The sequence below is a fragment of the Pygocentrus nattereri genome, chromosome 16, assembly GCF_015220715.1.
Source record: "Pygocentrus nattereri isolate fPygNat1 chromosome 16, fPygNat1.pri, whole genome shotgun sequence".
NCBI lineage: Eukaryota > Metazoa > Chordata > Actinopteri > Characiformes > Serrasalmidae > Pygocentrus > Pygocentrus nattereri.
Genome location: NC_051226.1, coordinates 13,997,318 through 14,021,149, shown reverse-complemented (window position 1 = coordinate 14,021,149; position 23,832 = coordinate 13,997,318). Strand labels below are relative to the sequence as shown.

The window sequence follows — 23,832 nt, the reverse complement described above, 5'->3', positions numbered from 1 at the left end:
GTATGATCCATTTAACATGCTGAAGGTGCTAAGGAGGGGCACTCTCAGCATTCAGTTAGCTTTTAGTGCTTCATAAGGATGGTGCTTCACATCAATGACACCATCTGTCCCTGTTTTTTTTTTTTTGTTTTTTTGTATATTTATTTTATCACACTATGCCATTCAAAAAATAAATGTTGGATGAGTATTAAATTATAAGGACGTATTACACAGGCAGTAAAGTGACAAGAGTCAGTATATGTATTACATCATGTACAGTGCAATACAGAAAGAGTTTAACCAACAAAACATCCATTAGAAGTGGATTTCGAGTGTCTTCAGTGTTGATCTCAGCAAATCAGTTTGTCCAAAAGGAGAAAAAAGACAAATGTAGAGAGTTTTAATTCCCAGATGGGTGAAAAAAAAATGTCCTTTCTAAACACAGCCAGTGAATGAATTTGCACAATTTGGCTGGATTTTAGTCCAAGAAGTCCATGTGTTGGGATAAATCCTGTGAGTCCAAATGCTTCAGAGGTCGTGAACCATTACCGCAATTTTTCCACATTGCCCGTTTCTTTAACACAAGACAATGCCTTAAGTGGCCAGGGCCCACCCACAGGGCCCGGAGCTCTATCACACACTTCCATAACATAAGAATAGCTCAGCCAGTTTGCACTGAAGTCCCTGTAGTTACTGAATAATGAGCCATAGTATGAAATAAGCATTTTAAGGGGTTAAGCAGATCCAAGAGTTAAAAAGATTTCCATGTACATAGGCTATGCAAATATATTAAAACTACATCCACAAATCCATTCTTTGTTAATAGAGAGTAACATAAATTATTCTCTGTGCATTCGTAACATCTGAAGCACGAAGAGATAATAAATATTAAATGTGAGATAAAACAGTCAATTTTCATAAATCATAAATTCAACTGAGTGCTTACACCTACATTAATGTCATGAATCAGTGTTATTCATTAGCATATAATACATGCATATATAGTATACACAGTGTTTGTTTACATCTGAATAATATATGATTTATCTGGCCTGTTCTAAATAATCACCAGACATCACAGGTGGCTCTGGTCATTAATGTTGGCTATGGTTTTAAACATAAATATAAACATGTCTGTAGTAAATAATGCTTTTAGAAAAATATCTTTTTTAGACAAAACCTTAAGCATAATCTCAGATACTTTATACATACAGTAAGGCAATATCATAGCTGGTCAGAGAAATTAATAATACATCAATAATATAGAACAGTTCAGAATAACCAAAAGCTGTGCAAAAAACTGTATTTTCAAGGTAAAGGATGCATACAGTAGTACTGACAGCTATTTTGACATACTTGCAGTAAAATCCAGGGCCAGTTTTCCAGCTGACCTGGAAAAACAAGCAACATTTCTGATTCACAAAGAAAAAGACAGGAAAAACATCTCATCACTGATGTAACAAAACCTTGTGTTTGTGAAAAGGTAATTTTGTAGGAGTCGCAAAATAAGTATTCATAACTTTACTATGAGGAAAAATAATTCTGGAGCTTTTCTATTGGTCCATTCACTATGATACATTCACACAATGTAAATGGCAGCAAGGTTTTGTTATGACGGTGATGATATATAGTATGTTCTTTCAAAATGTGGCGGCGAATGACGGACTGTAGTAAAATCGGAAAATATTAAAAGGAGTGTTATAAAGTTTCTCTTTGACTTGGTTCCTCATAGTGCCCACAATCAGTGCTGCCTCAGGGCTATTTACAGTATATACATACATTCAAAGCGAGTCCACCTGAGACTTGTGTCTTCAAGGCAAATGTTCTCTAGACAATATTTCACATCAAAACTTATTCAGTATTTAATATCTGTGTCCCAGTTATATACTAACCACTGGGATTTGAGAAATCAGTATATATGGTATTTAGATTATTCATAAGTGCCAAAGCTGAGTATACCAAAAAAACCAGCACATTTTTTTCTTAATTTTTCTAAATTATTTTTATGTTTCTCCATTGCAAAGTGTTTGTTGTCAGGGACACAATTAAGCGCTTGAGCGTTATAAATGTTATGTGGTCCTCTGAAGGTGGACTGAGTAACTGGGTCTAGGGATGCACCGACATCCCTCTTACTTTTCTGATACAGATACCAATACCTGATCATTAAGTATTGGCTGACACAGAGTACTGATATCGATACTGACTCTGTCTAACATAACTATCTCACAAGTTCTGATATTCATAAATATCCACTTTTTGTTTATTTTGATTAAAGTTGCATTTTGAGTCACAAATAAGACCTTTTGTTCGCTCCCTTGGTAAGAACCTGGACTAACATTGACTCAAACTGCTTTTGAGAATTAAAAATTGCTTCATGTTATTGGTATCCCTATGACCAATACTGACAATCCGACTAAGTTCAAGTACAGTATCAGTGCAACCCTAATCACATTAGACCTCTTTTACACCTATGCTTACTTTTTACTTTCCGCTTAAGACTAGATCACCCAAGACACATGTTAATGTCTGATGTGAACTGGGTCTAAGAGGTTTGCTCCAGCTCATATCCAACAAACTTATCTGGATCTAAAATTTGCATCCTTCAAGAGCGGTCTTGGGCTTGTCTAGACATGTCCAAAACTTTGCCTTAGTGCAGTATTACGAAACTAAAGACATAAGAAAAAAAAATCAGTAGTAGGACATAGGGTGGTCACGACTGCTCGATTAAACTCGATGAAAAAAAAAAAACATTTACCTTCTTTTGGAATCGGCAGTGGTCAGTGTGCAATTTGCATTATGATTATGGACAATTTGAAATTCACAATTGCTCTCTCTTACAGTCAGAAACAGAGCCTGATGAACGTCCTTACAACGTCCCCAATGTGTACTTTGGGTCACTGAGTGCATTTGGCATTTTGGCAAAAGTTCTCATATCACAAAATCAGGATGGACAGTAGCACTACAAAACATCCACTGACTTCTAAATGATAACGAGTATTTGGCTTCATAAAAATCATTACACTAACTCTAACCGTGCCATGATGCTAATTACATTTCTAAGCGTATAACATGGCGCATAGTGCATTGTCAGTGATCTGACTTGAGGTATGAAATGACTGACCATAAGACAGTAGGCTGTAATTTCACATGTGTGAGCGCACGACGTAGACTTCATCTTGCCTCAGATCAGTATGAATCTGTGGCATAAAATGGGTTTCACATGTTTGCTGGTGCAAACAAACTTAAAGAATCACAATGAATGAAATCTGCCAGTGCTGGTGTGTGGGAATATCCAGCACTATTAATATGCCCTTCATCTTAATATTTTAGTGCATAGTTAAAATGGTGCTAAATGTTGGGGGTACATTCCAATTTGCCTCCAAATGGATTCTAAATGGTTCTTCACTGTCCATGGAAATAAAACACTTTCAGTTACAACCACAACCATTAAAATCCAGTGCCTTCTGAACCCTAGTATGCCAAGACAGTGATCCAGTGCCTTATAACAACAATGTTTCAGCTTGAATCCAGTGCTTAGTTAAGTGCCTCAGAGCTATGTGTTTTTAATCCTTGAGTTTTCCCAGAATGAATAATCACTCCAGTTCCACACCAGCTTAGTCTTATTGTGCAATACATTTGAAATTAAGACTATGGTTAAGAGATTAGATCCATACCTTAACAGGACGTACAAGTTCCTACCTGCCACCGAAGACATTTTTCCTTAAAGAAAAGGCAGAGAAACCAAAAAGAGCTTTTACTTTTTCCCTTCTGTCTTAAAAATATGTTAGAACCAGTCATTAATTCACAATCAGCAGCTTCCTTCTGTAGATTTAAGACTACAGCATGCGACACAGAGCATAAAAAGGACCTTCAGTAGTGCTTCACTGCTTCATTTCCTCCGTGTACCCCTAAACACAGCAAATAAAAGGAGAACTAAAAAAAGGAGTGGGTATCATTCAGGTATTCTTAAATCTCTTGTTAATAGAGTCTTTAGAGTCACTGAGGAAGGAGAACTACTGCTTTGAAAGAGCTTAAGAGGAGGTCATCACATTCAGACAAATGTATCTGGCTGGGATTCTGTTTCAGTGTTTCATTTTGTCCCCTTTTTCATCGTCCTCAATCCTGGTCTTGGGGTCGTCTGTCCTGACATGTTCTAGCATACCTGATTCAGGTGATCAGCTTGTGAGCAAACCCTTCCTGAACTGCTGTTGATGTCAAATGACAGTGGCACCCCAAGGCAAAACCAAGCCTGGGCCATAGCAGCATTCTGACAGTTGTTAGCTGTTAGCTGTTAGGACATCATAATAGTTGAATCCACATAGCCATTCCCAGCCAACCTCATGCCATCCTGGAGCATGAGAGAAGGAAGATGAAGATGGACGTTTGTAGGTTTGCAGGTTTGTTCCACCTGTTGCAGCTGCATAAAGCAGGGGTCAACCTGTCCACTTTGGTCCTGGCAATAATCCCTCACATACTGTGGTCCACTCAAATCCCTCTGCAGTAGCAGAATATTATCAGAGGTCACATCTCGGACCTTGCTGTAGTCTTCTCCAGCAAAATCGGACAGTTCTGGGTCATGCCCTTCGGCATTCGCTAGAGGCCGGAGAAGCAGAATGTTCTCTGGGTCGACTGTCTGTACCTCTACATATTCAGCAGATTGAGACTGGGGCACCTGTGCTACGTGCTTGTGCTCTATGCTATCCATGCTGTGCATCTGAGTGTACTGATAGAAACCAGGCTTGCTAAACCGGTTCTGCTGACCACCAGATGAATGGCCAGGTGGAGATCTGCAGGAAATTTCTGGTACACTGTGGTAGGAAGCTCTGGTGCCTCCTGGCTGCTGTTGCTGGAAATGGTGTGGCTGAGGAGAGGAGAACACAGGAGGCCATGTCTGGACCTTCCTGTCCTCCTGCCTTGGAGAAGCAGGGTTTTCCCTGTCCTCACCACTGTCAGAAGAAGCCCAGCTGGACTCTCCAAACTGGCTTAGCTCCTGCTCCATTCCGCTCTCCTCCACACCCTCTGCACACTTCTCCATCAACAGTGTGCGGCTGTCGCAGCTGCCCCGACCAGAGTCGTTGTCTGAAGACATGGTCTTGGACTTTAGCAAGCCCTCGGGCAGATTCTTCCCATTCAGAACCAGCTCCTGCTTCACATCGTCATAAACCTCCAGATACTCCACCAGCAGGTCCTCGTAGTTGGTGGTTGGGGGGAAACCCTGGATCACCAATGCATTGAACACCTCTTCAGACTTTCCGCTCTGTGAGGAGAGTAAACAGTAATTAGCGAATAGTAAAAACACAAGCAACAGTAATTAGTCAATCTTAATGTGATCTAAAATGATGTGCTTGTCTAGAGCATCGCTTAGTGTACTATGACAATGAGCATCACATGAGTTCAGTCAGAGTGAGATGAGCAGCAGTGTGTTTGCCTGAGTTTTCAGCTGGTATGCTTCTGTTTCAATTACTTTAAAATGAAGTCAGACTCAGGAAAATGTTCTTCATATGTCCTTATTAAAGAAGGGCAAGAGGAAGACATCATGTTCTGAGATACATAAGGTGGACGTCGGTCCCACCGCAATCTTTTAAAGATCGGAGCATAAACCAGTTTCTGCTGCCACCATGTTGAACGTTATAAACTTTCACTTTGACTTAAACACATGTGCAGAATATACTTAAACTTTCCGATTGGGAAAGTTTCAGATTTCAGATACAGGTGTTTACAGGGCTATTATTCTTCTATTTAATGGATTATTTACAGGATTATCCATCTCATTCAATCAGATAGGAATTGTACTCCGAATAGCTTCAATCAGATTAGTCTATTCTGCTTGAGGTGTATACAAGAACATATTCTAGTCTGATTGATTCAAGTATTGGTCAGATTATTAACGAATTATCAGGCTGCATGTAAACGTGGCTATTAATCAGTCAGGTGATTGGACACGTCCACTTGTGATTTAATGATAATCTGAAATACTAAACATCTTCACTGGCAACAGTAAATGTGGAAACAAGTGAACGCATCCTCTAGAGAGAACACACTTCTGCAGACTTTAATCCTTGCTTACTTATTTAATCCTCGCTTAATTATTTGCTGAATTTAACATATTGGGGAAAAAATAAAACACATACTGAATACTGTTCTGCAAAAGTTCTGAGTTTCTATTTTAAGTTTTTTTGTTTCAAATAGAAATACAATTTGCAGAAATGGTTCACTCTAAAGAATGAGATATTATATTTCACTTAGAAAGCTAACAAAACATGTACTTTGACCATGGGTGTTTAAACGTTTGCAAAAAACTATATTTATTCTGCCCTGTGATGGGCTGGTGACCTGTCCAGGGTGTTTCCTGTCTTCTGCCCAGTGACAGGTGGGGACAGGCTCAAATGCAAATACAAATACATCTTCATTCTAATGCATCAAATAAGACAATTAAACTTTTTAATGAAGTTGGACAAAATGCGTGTGAGAATTATCATTGCTCTGCATTGATTATTTATCTGTATTACCTTGAGCAGCTGTTGGTCAAATCCTCTGATCTTTGGTCCAGGAATGGGAGGCAGCAGATAGTGTTTCACACTAAACATAAAAAACAAGAAGACTGAATTATAGTGAATTCCAACTGTTACAACAATATGCAACACTGTAATAAATGAATCAGTGTTAAAACGTTAAAAATGTAACACAAATGTAAGAAGAAAATTTAGAGTTCACTGAACTTCAAATAATAAATTAACAGAATGTAAAACATAGATGATTGTTTTACTAACTTACTGTTAGAAGACTGATGAACTCCAAATTTTAAGGCATCCAGGAAACTTATGTTTTTAAAGTTAAAATACAATCATTTGTACAGCACATATTTAGGGTAAGATGGTATGATTTTATTTTAATGAACACACATGGGGTTTATTAAACGTTTGCTCTTTGTTCAGTAAAACCTAAATTAAATTATAATTAAAAGCCAATTTGTATCACATAAAATCCTATTAATGATAAGTGTTCAGTTTATCTACATTTATTTTGATCAGCTCTATTTGGTCTCACAATGTCTGAAACTCTACTTTAGAATATGGAACGCATCTTGAAATATCAGTGATTTGTTAAAGTCTTATTAATCATAAAGCATTAAAACTCCAGACGTCACTTGATGCTACTTAGAACGTACAGGAATAAAATGTTGCCAATTATGAGTGTACAATATTCTTAAAATGTATATAAATATAAAATGTGCCATCACTTTTATCTTTGCATTAAGATATGCACACACTGTAAAAAACATAACTTTGAAATTTACAGTAACTTGGAAGCAAATTATAATTACATTGATTTACTGTATTTTTTTAAACTCTGCTGCCAGTAAATTATGGGAAGTTGTACATTTTTGGCATGGTACTGTAACCTACTGCACCACTCTTTTACAGTATGATCCTGTAAAATAACAAACTGGTATTTTACTCTATAATAACGATAATACATTTACAGTATTTTTCACATAATCTGACTTTTGCACATGACTATATTCATTATTATTGTTTTAGAAATGTAAAACAATTGTAGTGTACATATAAATCAAGAAAAGCTTGTTTGTTTTTTGTCTGCCCTAGAGGCATACTTGGCTCAGGACAGTGGAGAGGTATGAAAGTTAAGTTTCTAGGAAACTCCCACGGAGGAATGATCAGGATTCATCGAAAAGATAAACATCACAGACACACCTGCTCCGCTTAACGTTCATCGTCCAGGCGAAGATAAGGAGGATGAAGGCAGAGAAAACTGCCACCATGATCCACATGGAGCGCTCCCTGGGAATGACTACAAGACAGAACAATGAACATGTCAAAAGGACGATGTAAAATATCACAGCATGACAGTTTAGATGGGGTGTTTCGGTTATGCTGATGTTGACAGCTGACGGTTGCTTTGCAGCGGTGGAGCTGATGGTGGTGTTATCAGTTCATCTAATGTGTCCTTCTCCATCCATCACTTTCTGTATGATACACCGTACGCCATACGTTTGTTTTCCTTCTCAGTGAAAACAGGCCTTAACACTGCACTGTATGTGTGCCGTTGTCAGGGGGTCTCCCACGGGTGTGGCATTTGGCATTAAGCTCCAGGGTGACAGGAGCCTGACGCTTTTATTAAAGGCAGAGGACAAACGGCTCTGGCTGGAGGCATGATAAGATTATTGTATATAGTATACACTCTCAGAAAAAAAGGTACGACACTGTCACTGGGGCAGTACCCTTCTTGTCACTGGGGTTGTACCCTCAGGGGTACATCTCTGTACCTTTATTCAGGGAACATAATTGTACTATATTCCACTGAAATAATATTTTCTAAATTGTATTGACACCACACACCCTGTCCCGCCTCCAGGCTTTTTATTAAATGGTTCTGTTTTAAAACATTAGTTTATAAAAAGATATAAATACTTTTCCACTAGGAAAAACTTATTTAAGGTACACACTTGGACCTTAAAACCACTGTTGTACCTTTGAGGGAATGTTTACATTGTTTGTACTTTGATGAGCGAATCATGTACCTGCATGGTACCTTTATTTCTAACAGTGTATGTACATTTTTTATATGCAATATATATATAAAAATCCCCAAAAAACTGAATAAAAGAAATTCTACCTGGTGAAAAGTCTCCCTCTCAAAACACACACTTTCTGGCAGCTGTGTGTCAATTTATATGTGAATAGTTTCAAAATAATTCATTATTATGATCAAGTAATTCTCTATTTTCTCAATGTTTGGAACTAATATGTAAAAACATTACCTATTTTCTCAATATTTTGATCTAGTATGTTGTAAAAATGACTTATTTTCTCAATATTTTGACCTAAAGACGAATTCCAACAATTTCTCAAAATATCTGCGTAATTCAGTCATTGAGAGGTAAACAAAGTCACAGTGTTTCAAAGTGAAATAATTCACTGTAGAGAGAGAAGCTTACTGACTTTATAGAGGCAGTGGATGGAACAAGGGGCTGTGAAAATTTAGGCATTTTGCTAACCATACAAAACCACCAGTGAACCTACATTTGTCCTTGTTTTTATATATGTTTATACATTTATAACACTGTTAATTGTAAAAGAGTCCTGAAAACATAGGTCTTCATTGGGACTGTTTTGCCTTATGGCTGACTGCATCTACCTCTCTGTTATGAATCCATTTTAAAAATATATTTTAGGCCAATATCTCATCAAAACTATCATTAAACAGTGTCTCAAGCACTAGACAGTGTATTCATAGACATTTTATATGAGGGGACTTTTAGAGGCTTTAAACACTTCAGATGTGTGAATCCTATCACCACCACTATGAAAAATTCTGACTTCTGACTTAAGTTTCTCTAGAATGGAGCATTTCACATCGAACCATGCCAAGAAAAAGGAGCCATTATTTCCAGTAATTATTTAGACTTGCTATATAATAAAGGAAAATGGATAGGAAACATGGACTGCTGCCAGGAACAGAGGGGGGGGGGGATTTGTTTCATTGTGTAGAAATCCTCTTGCATTGAAAAAGGACAAGTAAATCAGGTCTATACTGCACTGCTCATATGTTAATCACCGACGTTCGTCACCTACGTGAAAGTTTTTGGTAGACACTCAGGAGTGTGTGATCTAACTTACAGTCAGGCATTTGGATGTAGGCTGGAGTGGTCCATTCACTCCAGAAGCCGTGGTCCGGTTTACATCGAACCTGCACCATGTACTCTTTACCAGAATGAAGGCTGAAGACGTTGTAGTACTTCTGCATGCCAGCGTCATATTCCTGTACAAACACGTGGCACAATATCTCAGGATAAATTCATCAACAGGATCATGCTGTGTAATGTGTTGTTGGTTTTGAGGTACTACATTTTTGCACTTGTGCACTGGGGCTCAATCATGCTGGAACAGAAAAGGGTCTTCCCCAAACTGTTCCCACAAAGTTGGAAGCACATAATTGTCTAAGATGGCTTGGTAAGTTGAAGTATTAAGATTGCCTTTCACTGGAACTAAAGGTTCTAGGCTAACCCCTGAAAAACAGCTCAATATTATTATCCCTCCTCCACCAAACTTTACAGTTGGAACAATGCTGTCAGACAGGTAACGTTCTCCTGGCATTCTCCAAATCCAGACTTGTCCATTAGACTGACAGATAGAAAAGCGTGAGTCATTACTCCACAGAATATGTTTCCACTGCTCCAGAATCAAGTGGCATTGTGCACCCCCACCTCCTGCGCTCCTAATGTACAGTTATTGCTTCCTGAGGCAATTTGGAATTGTTTAATGAGGATAGTCACTGTGCACTTCAGCACTCGCCAGCCTCACTCTGTGAGTTTGTGTGGTCTACCGCTTCATGGCTGAGCTGTTGTTCCTAGATGCTTCCATTTCACAATAATAGCACTTACAGTTGACAGGAGCAGATCCAGTTGGACAGAAACGTCATAAACTGACTCATGGACAGAGGTGGCATCCTATGACAGTGCCATGTTTAAAGTCACTGAGCTCACCAGTACAAGATATTCTACTGCCAGTGTTTGTCTATCAAAACTGCAAGGCTATGTGCTTAATTTCATCTGCTTGTTATCAAAGAATATGGCTGAAACACTTGAACTCATGATTAGGAGGGGTGGCCCAATTCTTTTGTCTATATAGTGTATATGGGACACACACGGGACACATATAAAAGCTACTATTTTATTATTGCATTTAATTGGCAAAACATTCTTATGCATATTTAGAAAGGCATTTAGGCATAAGCAGCTTTTTAAAGTGTCCCAAAACACCTGAATGTACTCCATTAATTCACAGTCAGTTAGCTATCAAGCTTTTTTCCCTTCATCTTTCATTTAGACTTGTTCTACATGAATACTTTATATGCACATGGTCTTGGTGACCATCTGGTAGTGTTTTCTTCTGTTTGGAACTTCAGGCTTCTAAATGGCTGATTCATGATTCATCTGATTGTCTTCATCCATCTTGTAGCTGATTGTTCTGTTACTTTCAACTGTTCTAAGCATAATTGTCTTTTCCAGTGAAGCAGTTCTTCTCAGAATAATTCCAAAAAAAAAGAGCTTCAGTTTGGGGCTTCAAGTGAGAGGAAAGGCTTAATTTGGTTGAGAATCTATTTGTTTATATTCCTTGCCACGTAAGATAGTTAGCGCATCCAATGAGATCTTATCAAATGATACTGAAGCTGTGAATTTTTTTTTTTCAGAAATTAAGACTCCTAAGTCTTGCTAACAGTTGTAGCACCACCAGTCTAACACTGACGTCTGTTCTGTTCTGTTTTTCATCATTCAGGGTTATTGTTTTACTAAAAGACACTGCCAGGTCAACTATCTGCCCCTCCAGCATCCTTCTGCCTGACTGCCTGCTCTGGCCATGCAGAGGTCAGTCAATAATTGGCATGGCCGCAGGTGGGTCTTGTTTTGGCAGTTTTATCTTTGCACCAAGAAACAGACCACGGGACATACAGTATTAAAAGATTTTATGTTCAAAAACATTACAAGCTCATTACGAACGAGTCAGCAGGAATAATGAGAGCTGTTTTTTTTAATGATGTCTGGTAAAAATGCTACAAAAATGGCTAAAATTAATTCTCAGATCTGATTTTCAGTTCTCAGTTGTTAAATTACTTAATATTTAATGTACAGAAAACAAAAAAATCTAACACAGCTAACATTAAGTGAGTGTTGCTTAAACTGCTGATGAAACACAGCAAATGTGTTTGGCGATATGACTGGTGATGGGATTCTGATGTAACCGCCATCCAATAGATTGTTGTTTGGGGAGTGCATATTACGTTGCAGTGCATGCTGGGGATTGCAGTGTGGCACATTGTGAAATGGGCTAATATTAACAGAAATTTTAAATGATTTTGCAGCCCAAATAAGACTGTGCCATGGGCCTGACTTGGTCCACAGGCCTTGTATTTGACACATGGGACTGAGAGGAACCAAGATGAAGCCCCTCCATCTCCCCTTATAAATCAGCACAATGTTAGCCAATGTGTGTGTAACAGAGCTGACAGTTAGTGCACATTGAGTTGTCCAGTGATGTTGTGGCAGTTTGAAAAGATGTGGAAGAGCTTCTCATGACTAGCAGAAAGCATGCGTTAGTCTGCACCCACTCAACATGGTAGAGCTGTGTGATTGGGAGGGACTTTGCGCTCAGGCGGAATTGAACGTGAAAATATTGTGGAAAAATTTGGGTGAAAATCCAAATACATAAATAAAAGAAAAAATGTACTAACATGAGGATGAAACACTGAAAGGACCCAAGACTCAACAGACAGAACTGTCTATAGGATTAACTTGGCATGTTCTCGCTCTCTTTTCCCCTCTCTCTGTTGTTTCTGTTTACTCACCTCCCAGTTCTCTTCTTTGACCTGTTTGACTCGTAGCTGGTAGACGAGTGTGATCCAGCCAGAACGAGTGTCTGCTGACCGTGGTTTGTCCCAGGAGACACGCAGGTATGGGCCGTGATCATCCTCCAGCACTGAAACCATCACACTCTCTGGAGTTTTGGGCTGGACTGCAGGACGAGAGGAGAGAAAGGTGAACAGGGTTTTCCACTTTACCTTATTAATTAATAGGCACACCCAGTGGCCAGTAGATCAGAAACCCCACCCTTGTAGCTCCACCTTGCTGGTGCACAGTTAGAGCCTGTAGCTCATCAGGTGGTGGATGTGTTCTGTTAGCTACCCTCTAGGTCTTCATCATGGCCAGTTTCTGACCACAGAGCCGGTGTTGACTGGATATTTTTGAATGCTGGTCCACTCTTCACCTGGCTCTGACAATGAAGTGTGTGAAACCCCCAGCAACACAACAACAGTACATACACTACCATGTCAGTGTCATTGCTGTGCTTAGAATGATCCACCATAGAAGCACATCGTAGGCATTCTATAATAAAGTGGTCAGTGAGTGGTCATAAAAGATGTTGTTTCCTATGTAATAAAAGTGAACAAATGTCCATAATAATGATGTGGCATGGCAGTGTTCTTGTTATTTAAGGAAACTAAAAATTATGCTAATATTGCTATACTGTACCATTATTTTATTTTTGTGTTCATATTTATTTATCTATTAGTATTGTTTTAACTATTTTATATATTATTGTTATTATTATTATTATTGCAAAAAAATGTAGGATTATAAATGTTCCATAAAGTATTCTCACCTTTTTAAAAATTGTGATATGATTGTGATGACAGTAAATCTAATCTAAGAAACTTAAGTTATAATGTAGCAATAATATAGTTATTATATAGTTGACAAGCAAAGTCATTGATAAAATACATGTTTTATTTAGAATTACACAATACACCTGAACTGAAATGAAACAGCTGAATGTTTGTGCACAGCAGAGCTAACGTGCAAGAAAAACACTGTTTAAAGTAATCAAGAAACAGACATCTAGACCATCTGTCTGATTTCTGTTTAAAAATTCCAGAAACATGTGAACTTCTGGGAAAAACTCTGGAAGACTGACTTACCAAAAACATAATTTGCATAAATAAGCAGTTTGAGGTTGCTGGAGCCAGATAGACCAGTTAACACACGCACACGCACACAAACACACACACGCACACGCACACAAACACACACACACACACACACACACACACACACACACACACACACACACGAACACAAACACACACACACACACACACGCACACACACACACACACACAGGGGAAAAACTGTTAAATCGTTATCCAGTTCAAAATTACATTCATCCAAAATAGTAATTTTACAGGAGAAGCAAAAATATTACTGAATTTTAAAGTTAAAAGTTAAAAGTTAACTCAACAATATTTTAGAGCATTTCTATCAGTCCTTTAATCATGAAATGCTTACATAAGGTTTACATAATGTAAAAGACATATGCATGGTTTTGATATTGGGCATTTCAGAACATAATCTTTATTCTAAGTTGAAATTAATACATATATAAATTAGTGTCATTATGTAATTTGTCAATAGTGATCTAGAAATCAGAGTTTCAGAATTTCGTCTTCATTTTAATTGTTATCATATTTTTTTGGTAACCTGGGAACCTTTTTGGCCATTTCTTTTGGTCCATTCATCATGACGTTTATACACAATGTACTGAACCTATATAGAATATAGGATATAGAATTTTTAAATCAATTATATAGAATTCCAATCACCGCAGAAGAGCTCGTCCCTACAGTTATGCGTAAAGTGTGAAGCCATATTTTGAGGTAAAAAACACGTTTTTCTGCTATTTTAACTGCAATAATCTACACATGAATATGAAATATATTACTTAAAGGACAAATACAAAAGAAACGGCAGATATATCTTCTAAAACATATAATGAAAGTTGTGTCCCTCAGGAGTCATGTCACTGGTGTTACTGCGTAACAAAAAAAAACAGTAGTCCCTAATGTCCAAATATCCCTAAAAACAGTTGATGGCTCTGGAGGCACGCTGACAATCTGATTGGTCAACACTCAGCTCATTTAACATAAAAATCATCCAGGAGGAGAGAGAGCAGTGTGAGCCGGCTGTTCATCAGTGGAGTGATATATGCTCAAGAACTACAATGAATTATTCAGTAACTCTAAGAAACTAACATAGTTAAGAGAGTGAGGAACTGTGTGAACTCATTACAACCCTCAGAGTTTAGGAACATAGAAAGAACTGATATGCATGATTCAGGGTGGATAATACCACTGGCTGGTGTTTGTGTTGTGAACAGGGGAAATGAGTTCATTCAAATTCATCGCCTCTCCTGCTGTGGGAGCAGACAGGTGGCTCAGAGCTTTAATCACTGCATCAGTCACTCAGTCAGTCCACGCTAATCAATGCCACAGCTGACAGCATCCACCAGACATCAGCACAAAGGGAGAAGATGGCTTATAAAATAAACGAGTCTATGGGGGTGGAAATGATTGTTTCCCTATTATACGGACATGAGGGACAGACATAGAGCTCAAAGCGATTCACCTAACCATGCCCTGCTGAATGCATTGTTTCATGCCAGCTGTTACCAGGTCAAACAAAAATTTTAATCTCATGAAACCCAATAGGAAATTAACCTATCCATGCTCTGCCCACAAATAGCTGATGTTCTGTGTACCAGATTTAGATGGATTTGTACTTTCCTGACTGTTTAAAATGATGCCACTTTTTACTTCTACTCATATTTCAACTTCTTTTTACTCAATTCCAGTTCCTTCATTATCAATCAGTTGCTAATTGCATCTGTTTGGATCTAAAAGGGCTCAGTGTGGAAGGGCCAAGGAGTGGAATAGGACAGGGCTGTGAATGTGTTGTACTTCATGGACTGGGGTCTTTACTTCAATGACATAGCTGAAATTTGGGTTTAAACTACTCCACACACCTTGGCTACTGTTGTGAAGAGGTACAAGCTTTATGGAACTCTTTCCGCCTCTCTTCACAGTGAATTCCTTCCAGATGTAAGGAATTTCATGTATGAAGGTTTACAGGGCTACTAGAAATAAACAGGCTGCTGCTGTTACTCCACCTTTAGGGCTGATATGTGTAAAGGATTCTGATTGGCTGCTCTGTGCTATACCACATTCAAAAACTCAGGCTGAAACCCTTCTCATAATTTTAGGGTGGTTATTATGGCATTATAAAAGGTCAAGAAAATACACAGCACAGAAATCTTGCACTGAACCTTACAATTATCTAAGTTTAGCAATATCATGAAATAGCGTATTGGAACAAAGCTTTGTCTCTGTTTTTTGTAGTTGTTTATGTTTTATGTTTTCAATATAGTTGAACCCAGTAAACTTTGAATGTTCATGTTGTGCGGCTCATGGTGGATGCACTGTTAATGAATTATTCAGTAACTAAAATGAGACCAATATGTATGGTATGTACTTATGAGATTGCTGAAGGCGTTTAACTGAAGACAATGAAAAGGATGAATGCACTGCTCACCTATGTAAACCACGTCAACCTCCACTGGCTCTGAAACACTCTTGCCCTCGGCGTTAGTGGCCACCACTGAGATGTTGTAGTTGATCCACAGCGACGTGTCGTTCTTGCTGAAGAAGCAGGAGTTTTTACCTGCTGTTTTATAATCTGGACACTCGTACACCGTCTCAGAACTGCAAGAACAACGCACATGGTCTCAGTGAGCTGAGGTCAGACCATCTCTGGTACTCATTCAGTCTTTAGTTAGGGATGACCAGTTATACGTTAAAGTTACATTGACTCTACACACCTTGTCTTGAAAAGTAAAAAAAAAATAATAAAGAAATAAGTAATAATAAGTAATAAGTAACAAGAAATAAGAAATATGGACAGTTTTTTTTTAAAATATATATATTTATATATTGAATTTCAGATATTGAGTAAAAAGAAAATGTGGTCTGTGCAGCAAAATTTATGACACGTGTTAAAACTCTGTTTGGAGCCCAAGTGACCAATAAAAAAGTGTGTAAAAACTGACAGCTCAACAGAACACACATAATAAACCGTACAGACAAATGACAAACGACTCACATGACATGTTTACTGTAACAACCCCAGTGACTTTTCACTTCACACAAACCCTTTCCATGGATTTGAATGACGGAGTAATTAGGGGATTTAAGGAGGGGAAAAGAGAGCTGTAGCCCATTCCAAACAGCAATAGGGTGATTACAGTACAGTCAACATAAAACAGAAAAAGAGAGATTAAGGAAAGTGGTAGAGACAAAAAGGAAAGTCTATTTTACAAAAGAAAGACAGAAATCTGACATTCGCCACGCCTGAAAAAGAGAAGAATAAGAAAAGTGGAGTGATAGAGATGCCCCCTCTCTTTAGATCTTAAAACAAATCTTCATATTTTTTCACCGTGGACCCCCAAAAGACGAGCCTTTGTTTGGTGTCTGAAATGTGCTTCTTTAGTTTTGTACTGGAACTATTACGCTAATGTAGTAAACAAGTAATGGTAACTCATGTAAACCAATTAGCATCATACAAATGGCAGGTCTAAGTCATGTGTTTGTTAAATAATCTCAAACAGACTTGCTTATGTGGTTTCTGACACCCTATGACACTATTATCTAGAAATATAGACATACCCAGAGCTGCTTCTAGTTATGCGTAGATAATTAGGACCTTCAAGCCAACCGGGGCCCCAGAAAAGTATAAGTATAATATAAAAGTATATTTATTATTTTGCATTATTTGATATATTATTCATTCATTTTATTTGTATATGTCATGCTTCTGGGTTCTCCTCCCTTGCCTAACACACTCCAGGACTCCATTTTCCTGTCATCATGATGCCACCCCTTACGCCAATCACAGGCCTCTGCCCTGTTCACAGTCACTCGATTACTAATGCAACACACCTGTGTTTGTTTGTCTCAGACTTTAAAAGGATCCTGGTTTGTTCTGCTCATTGCGAGGTATTGCCGCTCTACTGGTTTACTGAACGTTTCTCTTCTGACTTCATGACTTGTACTGAACCCATCGCCTGTTTTTCGACTATTACTCTTTTGGATTTGCTCTTTTGCTGTGGTTGCTTGTGTTTTTGTATTTTCTGGATTTTTGAGTTTTTGCCTGTCTTTGAATTCTGTTTTTGGATTTGCCCTGACTCTGTCCTTTCTCCCAAGTGTTCTGTCCTCATTAAACCAACTTTCATTTTTAAGATCCGCCAGCGTCTTTCTGTGCTTGTTCAGTGTTACAGTATATCAAAGTTATTGTACATATTTATACTTCACTGTTTCAGGCCAAACATATTTTTAAGCTTTAATAACTTGCTTTATCTTACATTAACCCCCATCTCCAGTGCAAAACTAAACATTTGGGGCAGCGGAGTTGGCAGGGCTTTATGTAAATTTGACTTTTCCCTGAATTTAGCTGGAAGGTGAAGATGAAGAAGTGAAGAACAATACAAACGGGCAGGTCTACTCACCCCTCAAGGCAGTAGTAGAGAGCGTAGGTGGTGGGAAGACCCCCGTCATCTCCCGGCTCCCACCAGCAGGTAAAAGTTTCCTTCTCAGGTGAACGGCAGCTGGTGACCCTTGGCCGGCCTGGGGCACTGGTACCTGCAGGGGAGGAGGGTCGGTTTAGAACAGTTTAGGGTGGACTGCACAGTCTTTGACCCCACACATCACATCTATCACACCTATAACATCTATCATGCTTATCACATACATCACAGCTCTTACACTTCTAATGTCTTTCACACATCACATCTATGACATTGATGCACAGTGTATTTCTGAAGGACAGGGAAGGTGGGAATGTCTTACTTGAATGTCCGACTTTAAAATCTTTTAGGTAACTTTTTATCTTATTCAGTTGCTTGATTTGTTCTGCTTGTACTAATGATTTTTTTGTTTTCTGTACTGTTCTAATTGTATGCTTGTGCCTTATCACACTTTCTAACATTAAATGCACTCTTTTCAGTATTTGTGTTTTGTATACTTCTCAACTATGTTGTACGAGTGTAAATAAAGGTCAATTAATAGATTGAATAGCTTCATTCTATTCTCTTTATTTTTTTCTACAATCCTGTGGATTTGCTTAGTTCATATATCAACATCATTTCATCAGTGAGTTCAGTTATTACAAGATTAAGGTTTCTAGCAGAGGAGACTGTAGTAATACTATAGAAGGTCTGTGCTGTTAGAGCAAAATATACATCCTCAATGTTTAATTGATTTTGACACAATGTAAAAGGCTTCTGGCAATTTCAAATTGTGTAAAAATTAATAAAGAAATAATAAAACACCAACATAAGAGACAAAAGAGATGACAGGTTTTGACAGCGATGTATAACCAACCATGGTTTCACCACAATGGCAACAATAGTATATATGATTATAGTGTAAATATTTTCATTCAAACAGAAAAACAAATATATAAACCCATATACGGTATATTTGTAGACAATTACTAGTTATATCCTGATTTTAGCCTTTTGAAGGATAGATAGATAGATAGATAGATAGATAGATAGATAGATAGATAGATAGATAGATAGATAGATAGATAGATAGATAGATTATTATTATTTTTATTATTATTATTTAATCCTGCTTTCTTTCTGCTTACTGGTGGCTGGTGACAGTAAGAGGAAGAAGACACTGAGGGTCAGTAGTGGCATTGTTCCAGAGTCAATCCACATCATGCCTGAGTCCTTCAAAGACGTCCTGCAGATACAGAGAAGAGAGGAAGGGGGTCAGTAACAATGTAAAACAAGTTTTTCATTCAGTTTATTCCACAGCTTTTTTGAGGTGACTCAGCTTAACCAGAAAACACTGAGCAAAAAGCCAGTGGGCCACCAGCTTGGCTGTCAGCGGACCAACAAGGCCAATTTTGGTTAGGGAGTGTTCCTTGCCACTGTCACTCTTGGCGACGGTCCCTGAGGTTCAGACCTCATGTGCTCATATACTATCATATTCTGTTTGCATTTTTGTACAAACTAAAAAAAGAAAATACCTAAAATCTAAAAGATCTTTCTGTTTGATATGTTAACTTAGATTTTAAACATTATTTTTTTTTAAATAATTCATGAAATGCTGAAATTGAAACAGCAGTGTGATGCTAAGCAGTAGTCTGATAAACAGAGCTGAGTTACCAAACACCACACTGTAAGAGGAGGAACTCAGGTAGGGTAAGTTTCATTGCACTTCATAAAAACACAAAACAGTCTGTTGAAGAGGTTTTAAAGCAGGTCTGTAAAGCATCTGGCAGTTTAACTGCACTGGTCATGAAAACGCTGAACATTGGCAGCTTTCTCATGAGAGCAAACCACTGTTGAGCAGAATGCTGGCTTTAATCATATAAAGGGTTCTTTACATGTTAATGTTTCTATATAGAACATTTTTGAAAAGGGTTTTACATAGCACCACAAAGGATTCTTCTATTGTTACAGGCTTAACATCATAACAATACATGAACCCTCTTTGGTGCTACATAGAACCCTTTTCAGATAGGTTCTATATAGAATCATCTACAGCATACTCTCCACCGATCTGAAGAACCTCTTCAGATTCAAAGAACTATTTAATCATGGAAAGGGTTCTTTGAGTGTTCATGTTTCTACAAAGAATAATTTCCTTCGCTAAAGAACCCTTGAAGAACCATCTTATTTAAGAGTGTAGCCAGTGCATTTCCCTCAAAACAGGAGTGCTATAATCTTTCTTTTTAGTCTTTGTTAGGATGCAGGCCGCTGTATTTTGTATGAGATGCAGAGAATGGATTTAAGCAAGTTACACACAAGAACTGTGGCCAAGTGAATTAATCTGTCAGATTATTTATCAAAGCAATTGTTTTCTATTTCTCAATTGTCATCACTTTTGATCAGTTTGCTTCTCTCAGTCACGTATTTGCTATGGGAAGGAATCCAAAATGTTATAATTCAGGGTTTTGATTGAAAACTTTGCTTTTAATTCTCTGCAATTGGGATCTGAATGAAATGGTGAGTCATTTAATTCATTTTTACAGCCCCACAAACATAGCGAATCCCAATACTCCCTGATTCCTGTCTTTTGCCTAGAGTAATGAGCCCCAGCATGATTCCACCCCCCTTGACCCAGCCACCCTCTCTCCAGAGCCCCAGTATTTCACCTATGCCTGTGGACACACTCATCTTTAGTCACCTACATAAAACTGAACAACCTTTCAAGAAACTTCAGACTGCTACACTAAGCATGGATGTTATTTTAACATCAAATAACTAGAAATAATTGAAGTAATGTGTTTGTGTTTATTGCTAAATCTGTGTGAAGTTGATGTACAGTGAGTGTGAACTTGTGATTAGTTAATCATTGAGCAGACTTCTGTCGGCGGCAGTGAGGCGGTTTCCCAAGCGGCCCAGGGCCAAGCTTATTATGAGGATTTCAATGAAGTACTTTATCTGAATGAACCAAATGAACCTTTGCTCTGCTGCAAGCTCCAGGTTTGGCTTTACAAGCCCTTATTAGCAGCTCTAGGAGTGTGGCCTTCACTCACTTACATAACATCAGCAGCTCAGGCCCAGTGAAGACAATGCTGATTTTCATTTAAAATGAAAAATAATAGATTATGAGTAAAATTACAGTTCATAAAATAGAACAGGAGGAAGCATAAACTATGCTGGTGGAAAATCCCTTTTTAAATCAAATTTTACTGTAGTGTACCTGGAATCAGATAAGAGAAATGACAATGCTTCATGCAGAGTCAAGAGTGGACCTCTAACAGACCAACAGATGAATAAATTGACAGATAGATAGATGGAGAAATAGACAAAGAGTTTTATCTGAGTTTACTGTATTAAAATGTGGCTGTAGAAAAATATCTGGCTTTACTGTAGAAGACTATACCTGTAGAATAATATCTGTGTTTACTGTAGAATAATCCATGAGCTTCATAAGCCTGCATGAAAGTAAAAGTGTTGTTTGCCGTCTCTTATCTGACTCTGCTGTGTTTTCGACTGCAAACTAATTGCTACAGTCTGCCCTCATCACCCTTATCTGACTCACTGTGGAGTCTGAAAACTACACACAGTGTGTAATAGGAACAGCTTCTGAGCTGCTGCTGGAGAAATACTGTTGATCACCTTTCAGTGTGAGAAAAAATGATCATCTTTCATCACTTCAGACCAAACATATTTTACATGCCTCTCTATTTTCCAGGCAGACCAGCTGATCTGGTATTTTTCATGCTGATTCAGACACTTTGACTAAAAATAGAGAGAAATAGAAACTAATAGACAGAACCAGAGACCAGAACCAGGGAGAGAACAACGGAATGAGTGACAGAGAGTGAGAGAGTGAGAGTCATGGAAAGAGAGAAAGAAAGTAAAGGAGAGAGAAAGTGATAGAAAAAGAGGGTGATACACACATAGACAGACAGAGGGAGTCAAAGAGAGAGAGAGAGAGAGAGAGAGAGAGAGAGAGAGAGAGAGAGAGAGAGAGAGAGAGAGAAATCACTGATTAAAACTCTAAAGAAGGCCCAGCTGTGTATTTGGTTGCATAAGCGATTATGTCATCAGAATGGCCAAACTGGACGCACTGCCCATTTACATCAGCTGGCATTTTGGCATGATACAGATGTTGTATCAGTATCTCTCTCTCTCTCTCTCTCTCTCTCTCTCTCTCTCTCTCTCTCTCTCTCTCAGTCAGCTTAGTGAATATAGCAAATCTGCTATTAGGAGCTGCTGCGGTCAGGAGGGTGAGGTCAGACACTTTCCAGCATCACAGAGAGGCGACATTCGTCATCTTACAGTGTCATTTATGTCTGTGTGCTGGGATAATGCGTTTATGAAAAAGGTCCAAATTGTCTAATCTTGGATGGCGATCCATTTTCAGTCTGTTGCGATATTTCTAGGTAAACTCACCCCGGTTTGATGCCTTTAACTTTACCCGACCCAGATTAAGCCTAAGCACAGACTAAAATGAACTGGCCCTGAAATTTAGTCCATGACTACATAACATTGAACACTTCTGATGTCTGGTTCCTGTCACCGCCAGTGTGAACAGTTCTGACTCAATTTTTCATGAAACCACTCTGAACGACTCAATCTTAATAATGCAATTAAACAAAATAAAACAACAAAATTGCTTAGAGAAAGAATTGTTTATTGTGATTTTTATTAACCCTAAAATTGCCAGGGCCCACTGACAGGCACAAAATTTTACTACATACTTCAATAACTTAAGAATAGCTGAACCAGTTTGCACTAAAGTCCCTGTAGTTAATGAATTATAGGCCTTAGTATGTAATGAGCCTGGAATTTTAAGAGGTTAATTACAGAAGCAATTATTCATTGAACAGTGTATTTTAACATATTGCTGCTGTCAGAAGAAACCTTGCATCTTACAGGAGAAGGAAAAAACATGCTTTACTTTCAATGCAAATCAAAGGAACCAGACTTTTTTTAAGTCATTTTGGGCTGTTTCTTTTGATCCATTTATCATGAAATTTACACACAGTGTAATGGGCCACAGGCTTTTTCAAATTATGTCAAAAACTGAAAAATGTCAAAAATGGAGATACATGGTTTTGTTCCGAGAACAGCGACATAGTATTTTGTGGTAGATTTGTTAACGCACATCATCAATGCAATAAGATCAGTTTTGTAAACCTGAGATTACTGAGTGGAGAAACATCACCAGTTATTCAGATGAGAACCTACAGTGCAGATCATTATCAGCTCAGCATATGTGACAAATCTGACGTATTAGTGCTGTAATCTCAACTGTAAAAGTAAACATGCCGTAGAGCGGTTTCTGGCTAACTGTTGGCTATCAGTCTCTCCTGATCATGCCATCTCTAACCTGATGTTTTTATCCCTCCCTTTGCTGCTTTGATTTCAGAAATGTCGCAGTGATCTGATTATTGGCATTAGAGGATTGGCCTCCTGCTGCATATAGCTATCTTACATAACCTCAAGGGGAGTAATCCGCTTAGCAGGGCAAACACTGGCAAACAAGCACAATCTCCCAGACAAGTCCAAACACGGCCAGAGATACCACGACTACTCTCTCTTCCTTTCCTTTTTGGCACAATGGCTCTGATTGTACCATTCTACAGGATGTTTCAGTTGAGTTCCTTCACTGAGAAAATGATTCAATATTCAAATAAAAAAAAGTTAGTAAGCTGCTTACCTGAAAGTGTGAGCTATTTGAGCTTAGACAAAGATTTTAAGACAGCTAGGTTACTAACTCTTTCAAGTTAAAACACAGAATCATTTTTACAGTGTTGGTTTTCTTCCATTAGTTATGTCTGCATGAGTTGAAAAAACATTAGGGATGAATTTACATGATTTAAAACTGTATAACACAATGAGAACTATATATTACATCAATAGAGTTTTGTCTTTCAGTTCACCTACTTTCAGCAATAATTCTGTCGATGATATGTAT

At 38.1% G+C, this 23,832-nt stretch overlaps 1 protein-coding gene across 1 annotated transcript in view; it reads right to left on the bottom strand.

The window, feature by feature from the left end:
• Positions 1–217: 217 nt before the first annotated feature.
• Positions 218–23,832, bottom strand: part of prlra (prolactin receptor a) — a 38,339-nt gene continuing 14,724 nt past the window's right edge. The window contains exons 2-9 of the mRNA XM_017715873.2: positions 19,037–19,134; positions 17,892–18,024; positions 15,923–16,092; positions 12,346–12,512; positions 9,621–9,762; positions 7,695–7,791; positions 6,489–6,558; positions 218–5,236 (exon numbers count right to left, since the gene is read on the bottom strand). Of these exons, the coding sequence (XP_017571362.2) occupies positions 4,271–5,236; positions 6,489–6,558; positions 7,695–7,791; positions 9,621–9,762; positions 12,346–12,512; positions 15,923–16,092; positions 17,892–18,024; positions 19,037–19,112 (1,821 nt within the window). The 5' untranslated portion in view covers positions 19,113–19,134 and the 3' untranslated portion in view covers positions 218–4,270. The remainder of the gene's footprint in view (positions 5,237–6,488; positions 6,559–7,694; positions 7,792–9,620; positions 9,763–12,345; positions 12,513–15,922; positions 16,093–17,891; positions 18,025–19,036; positions 19,135–23,832) is intronic.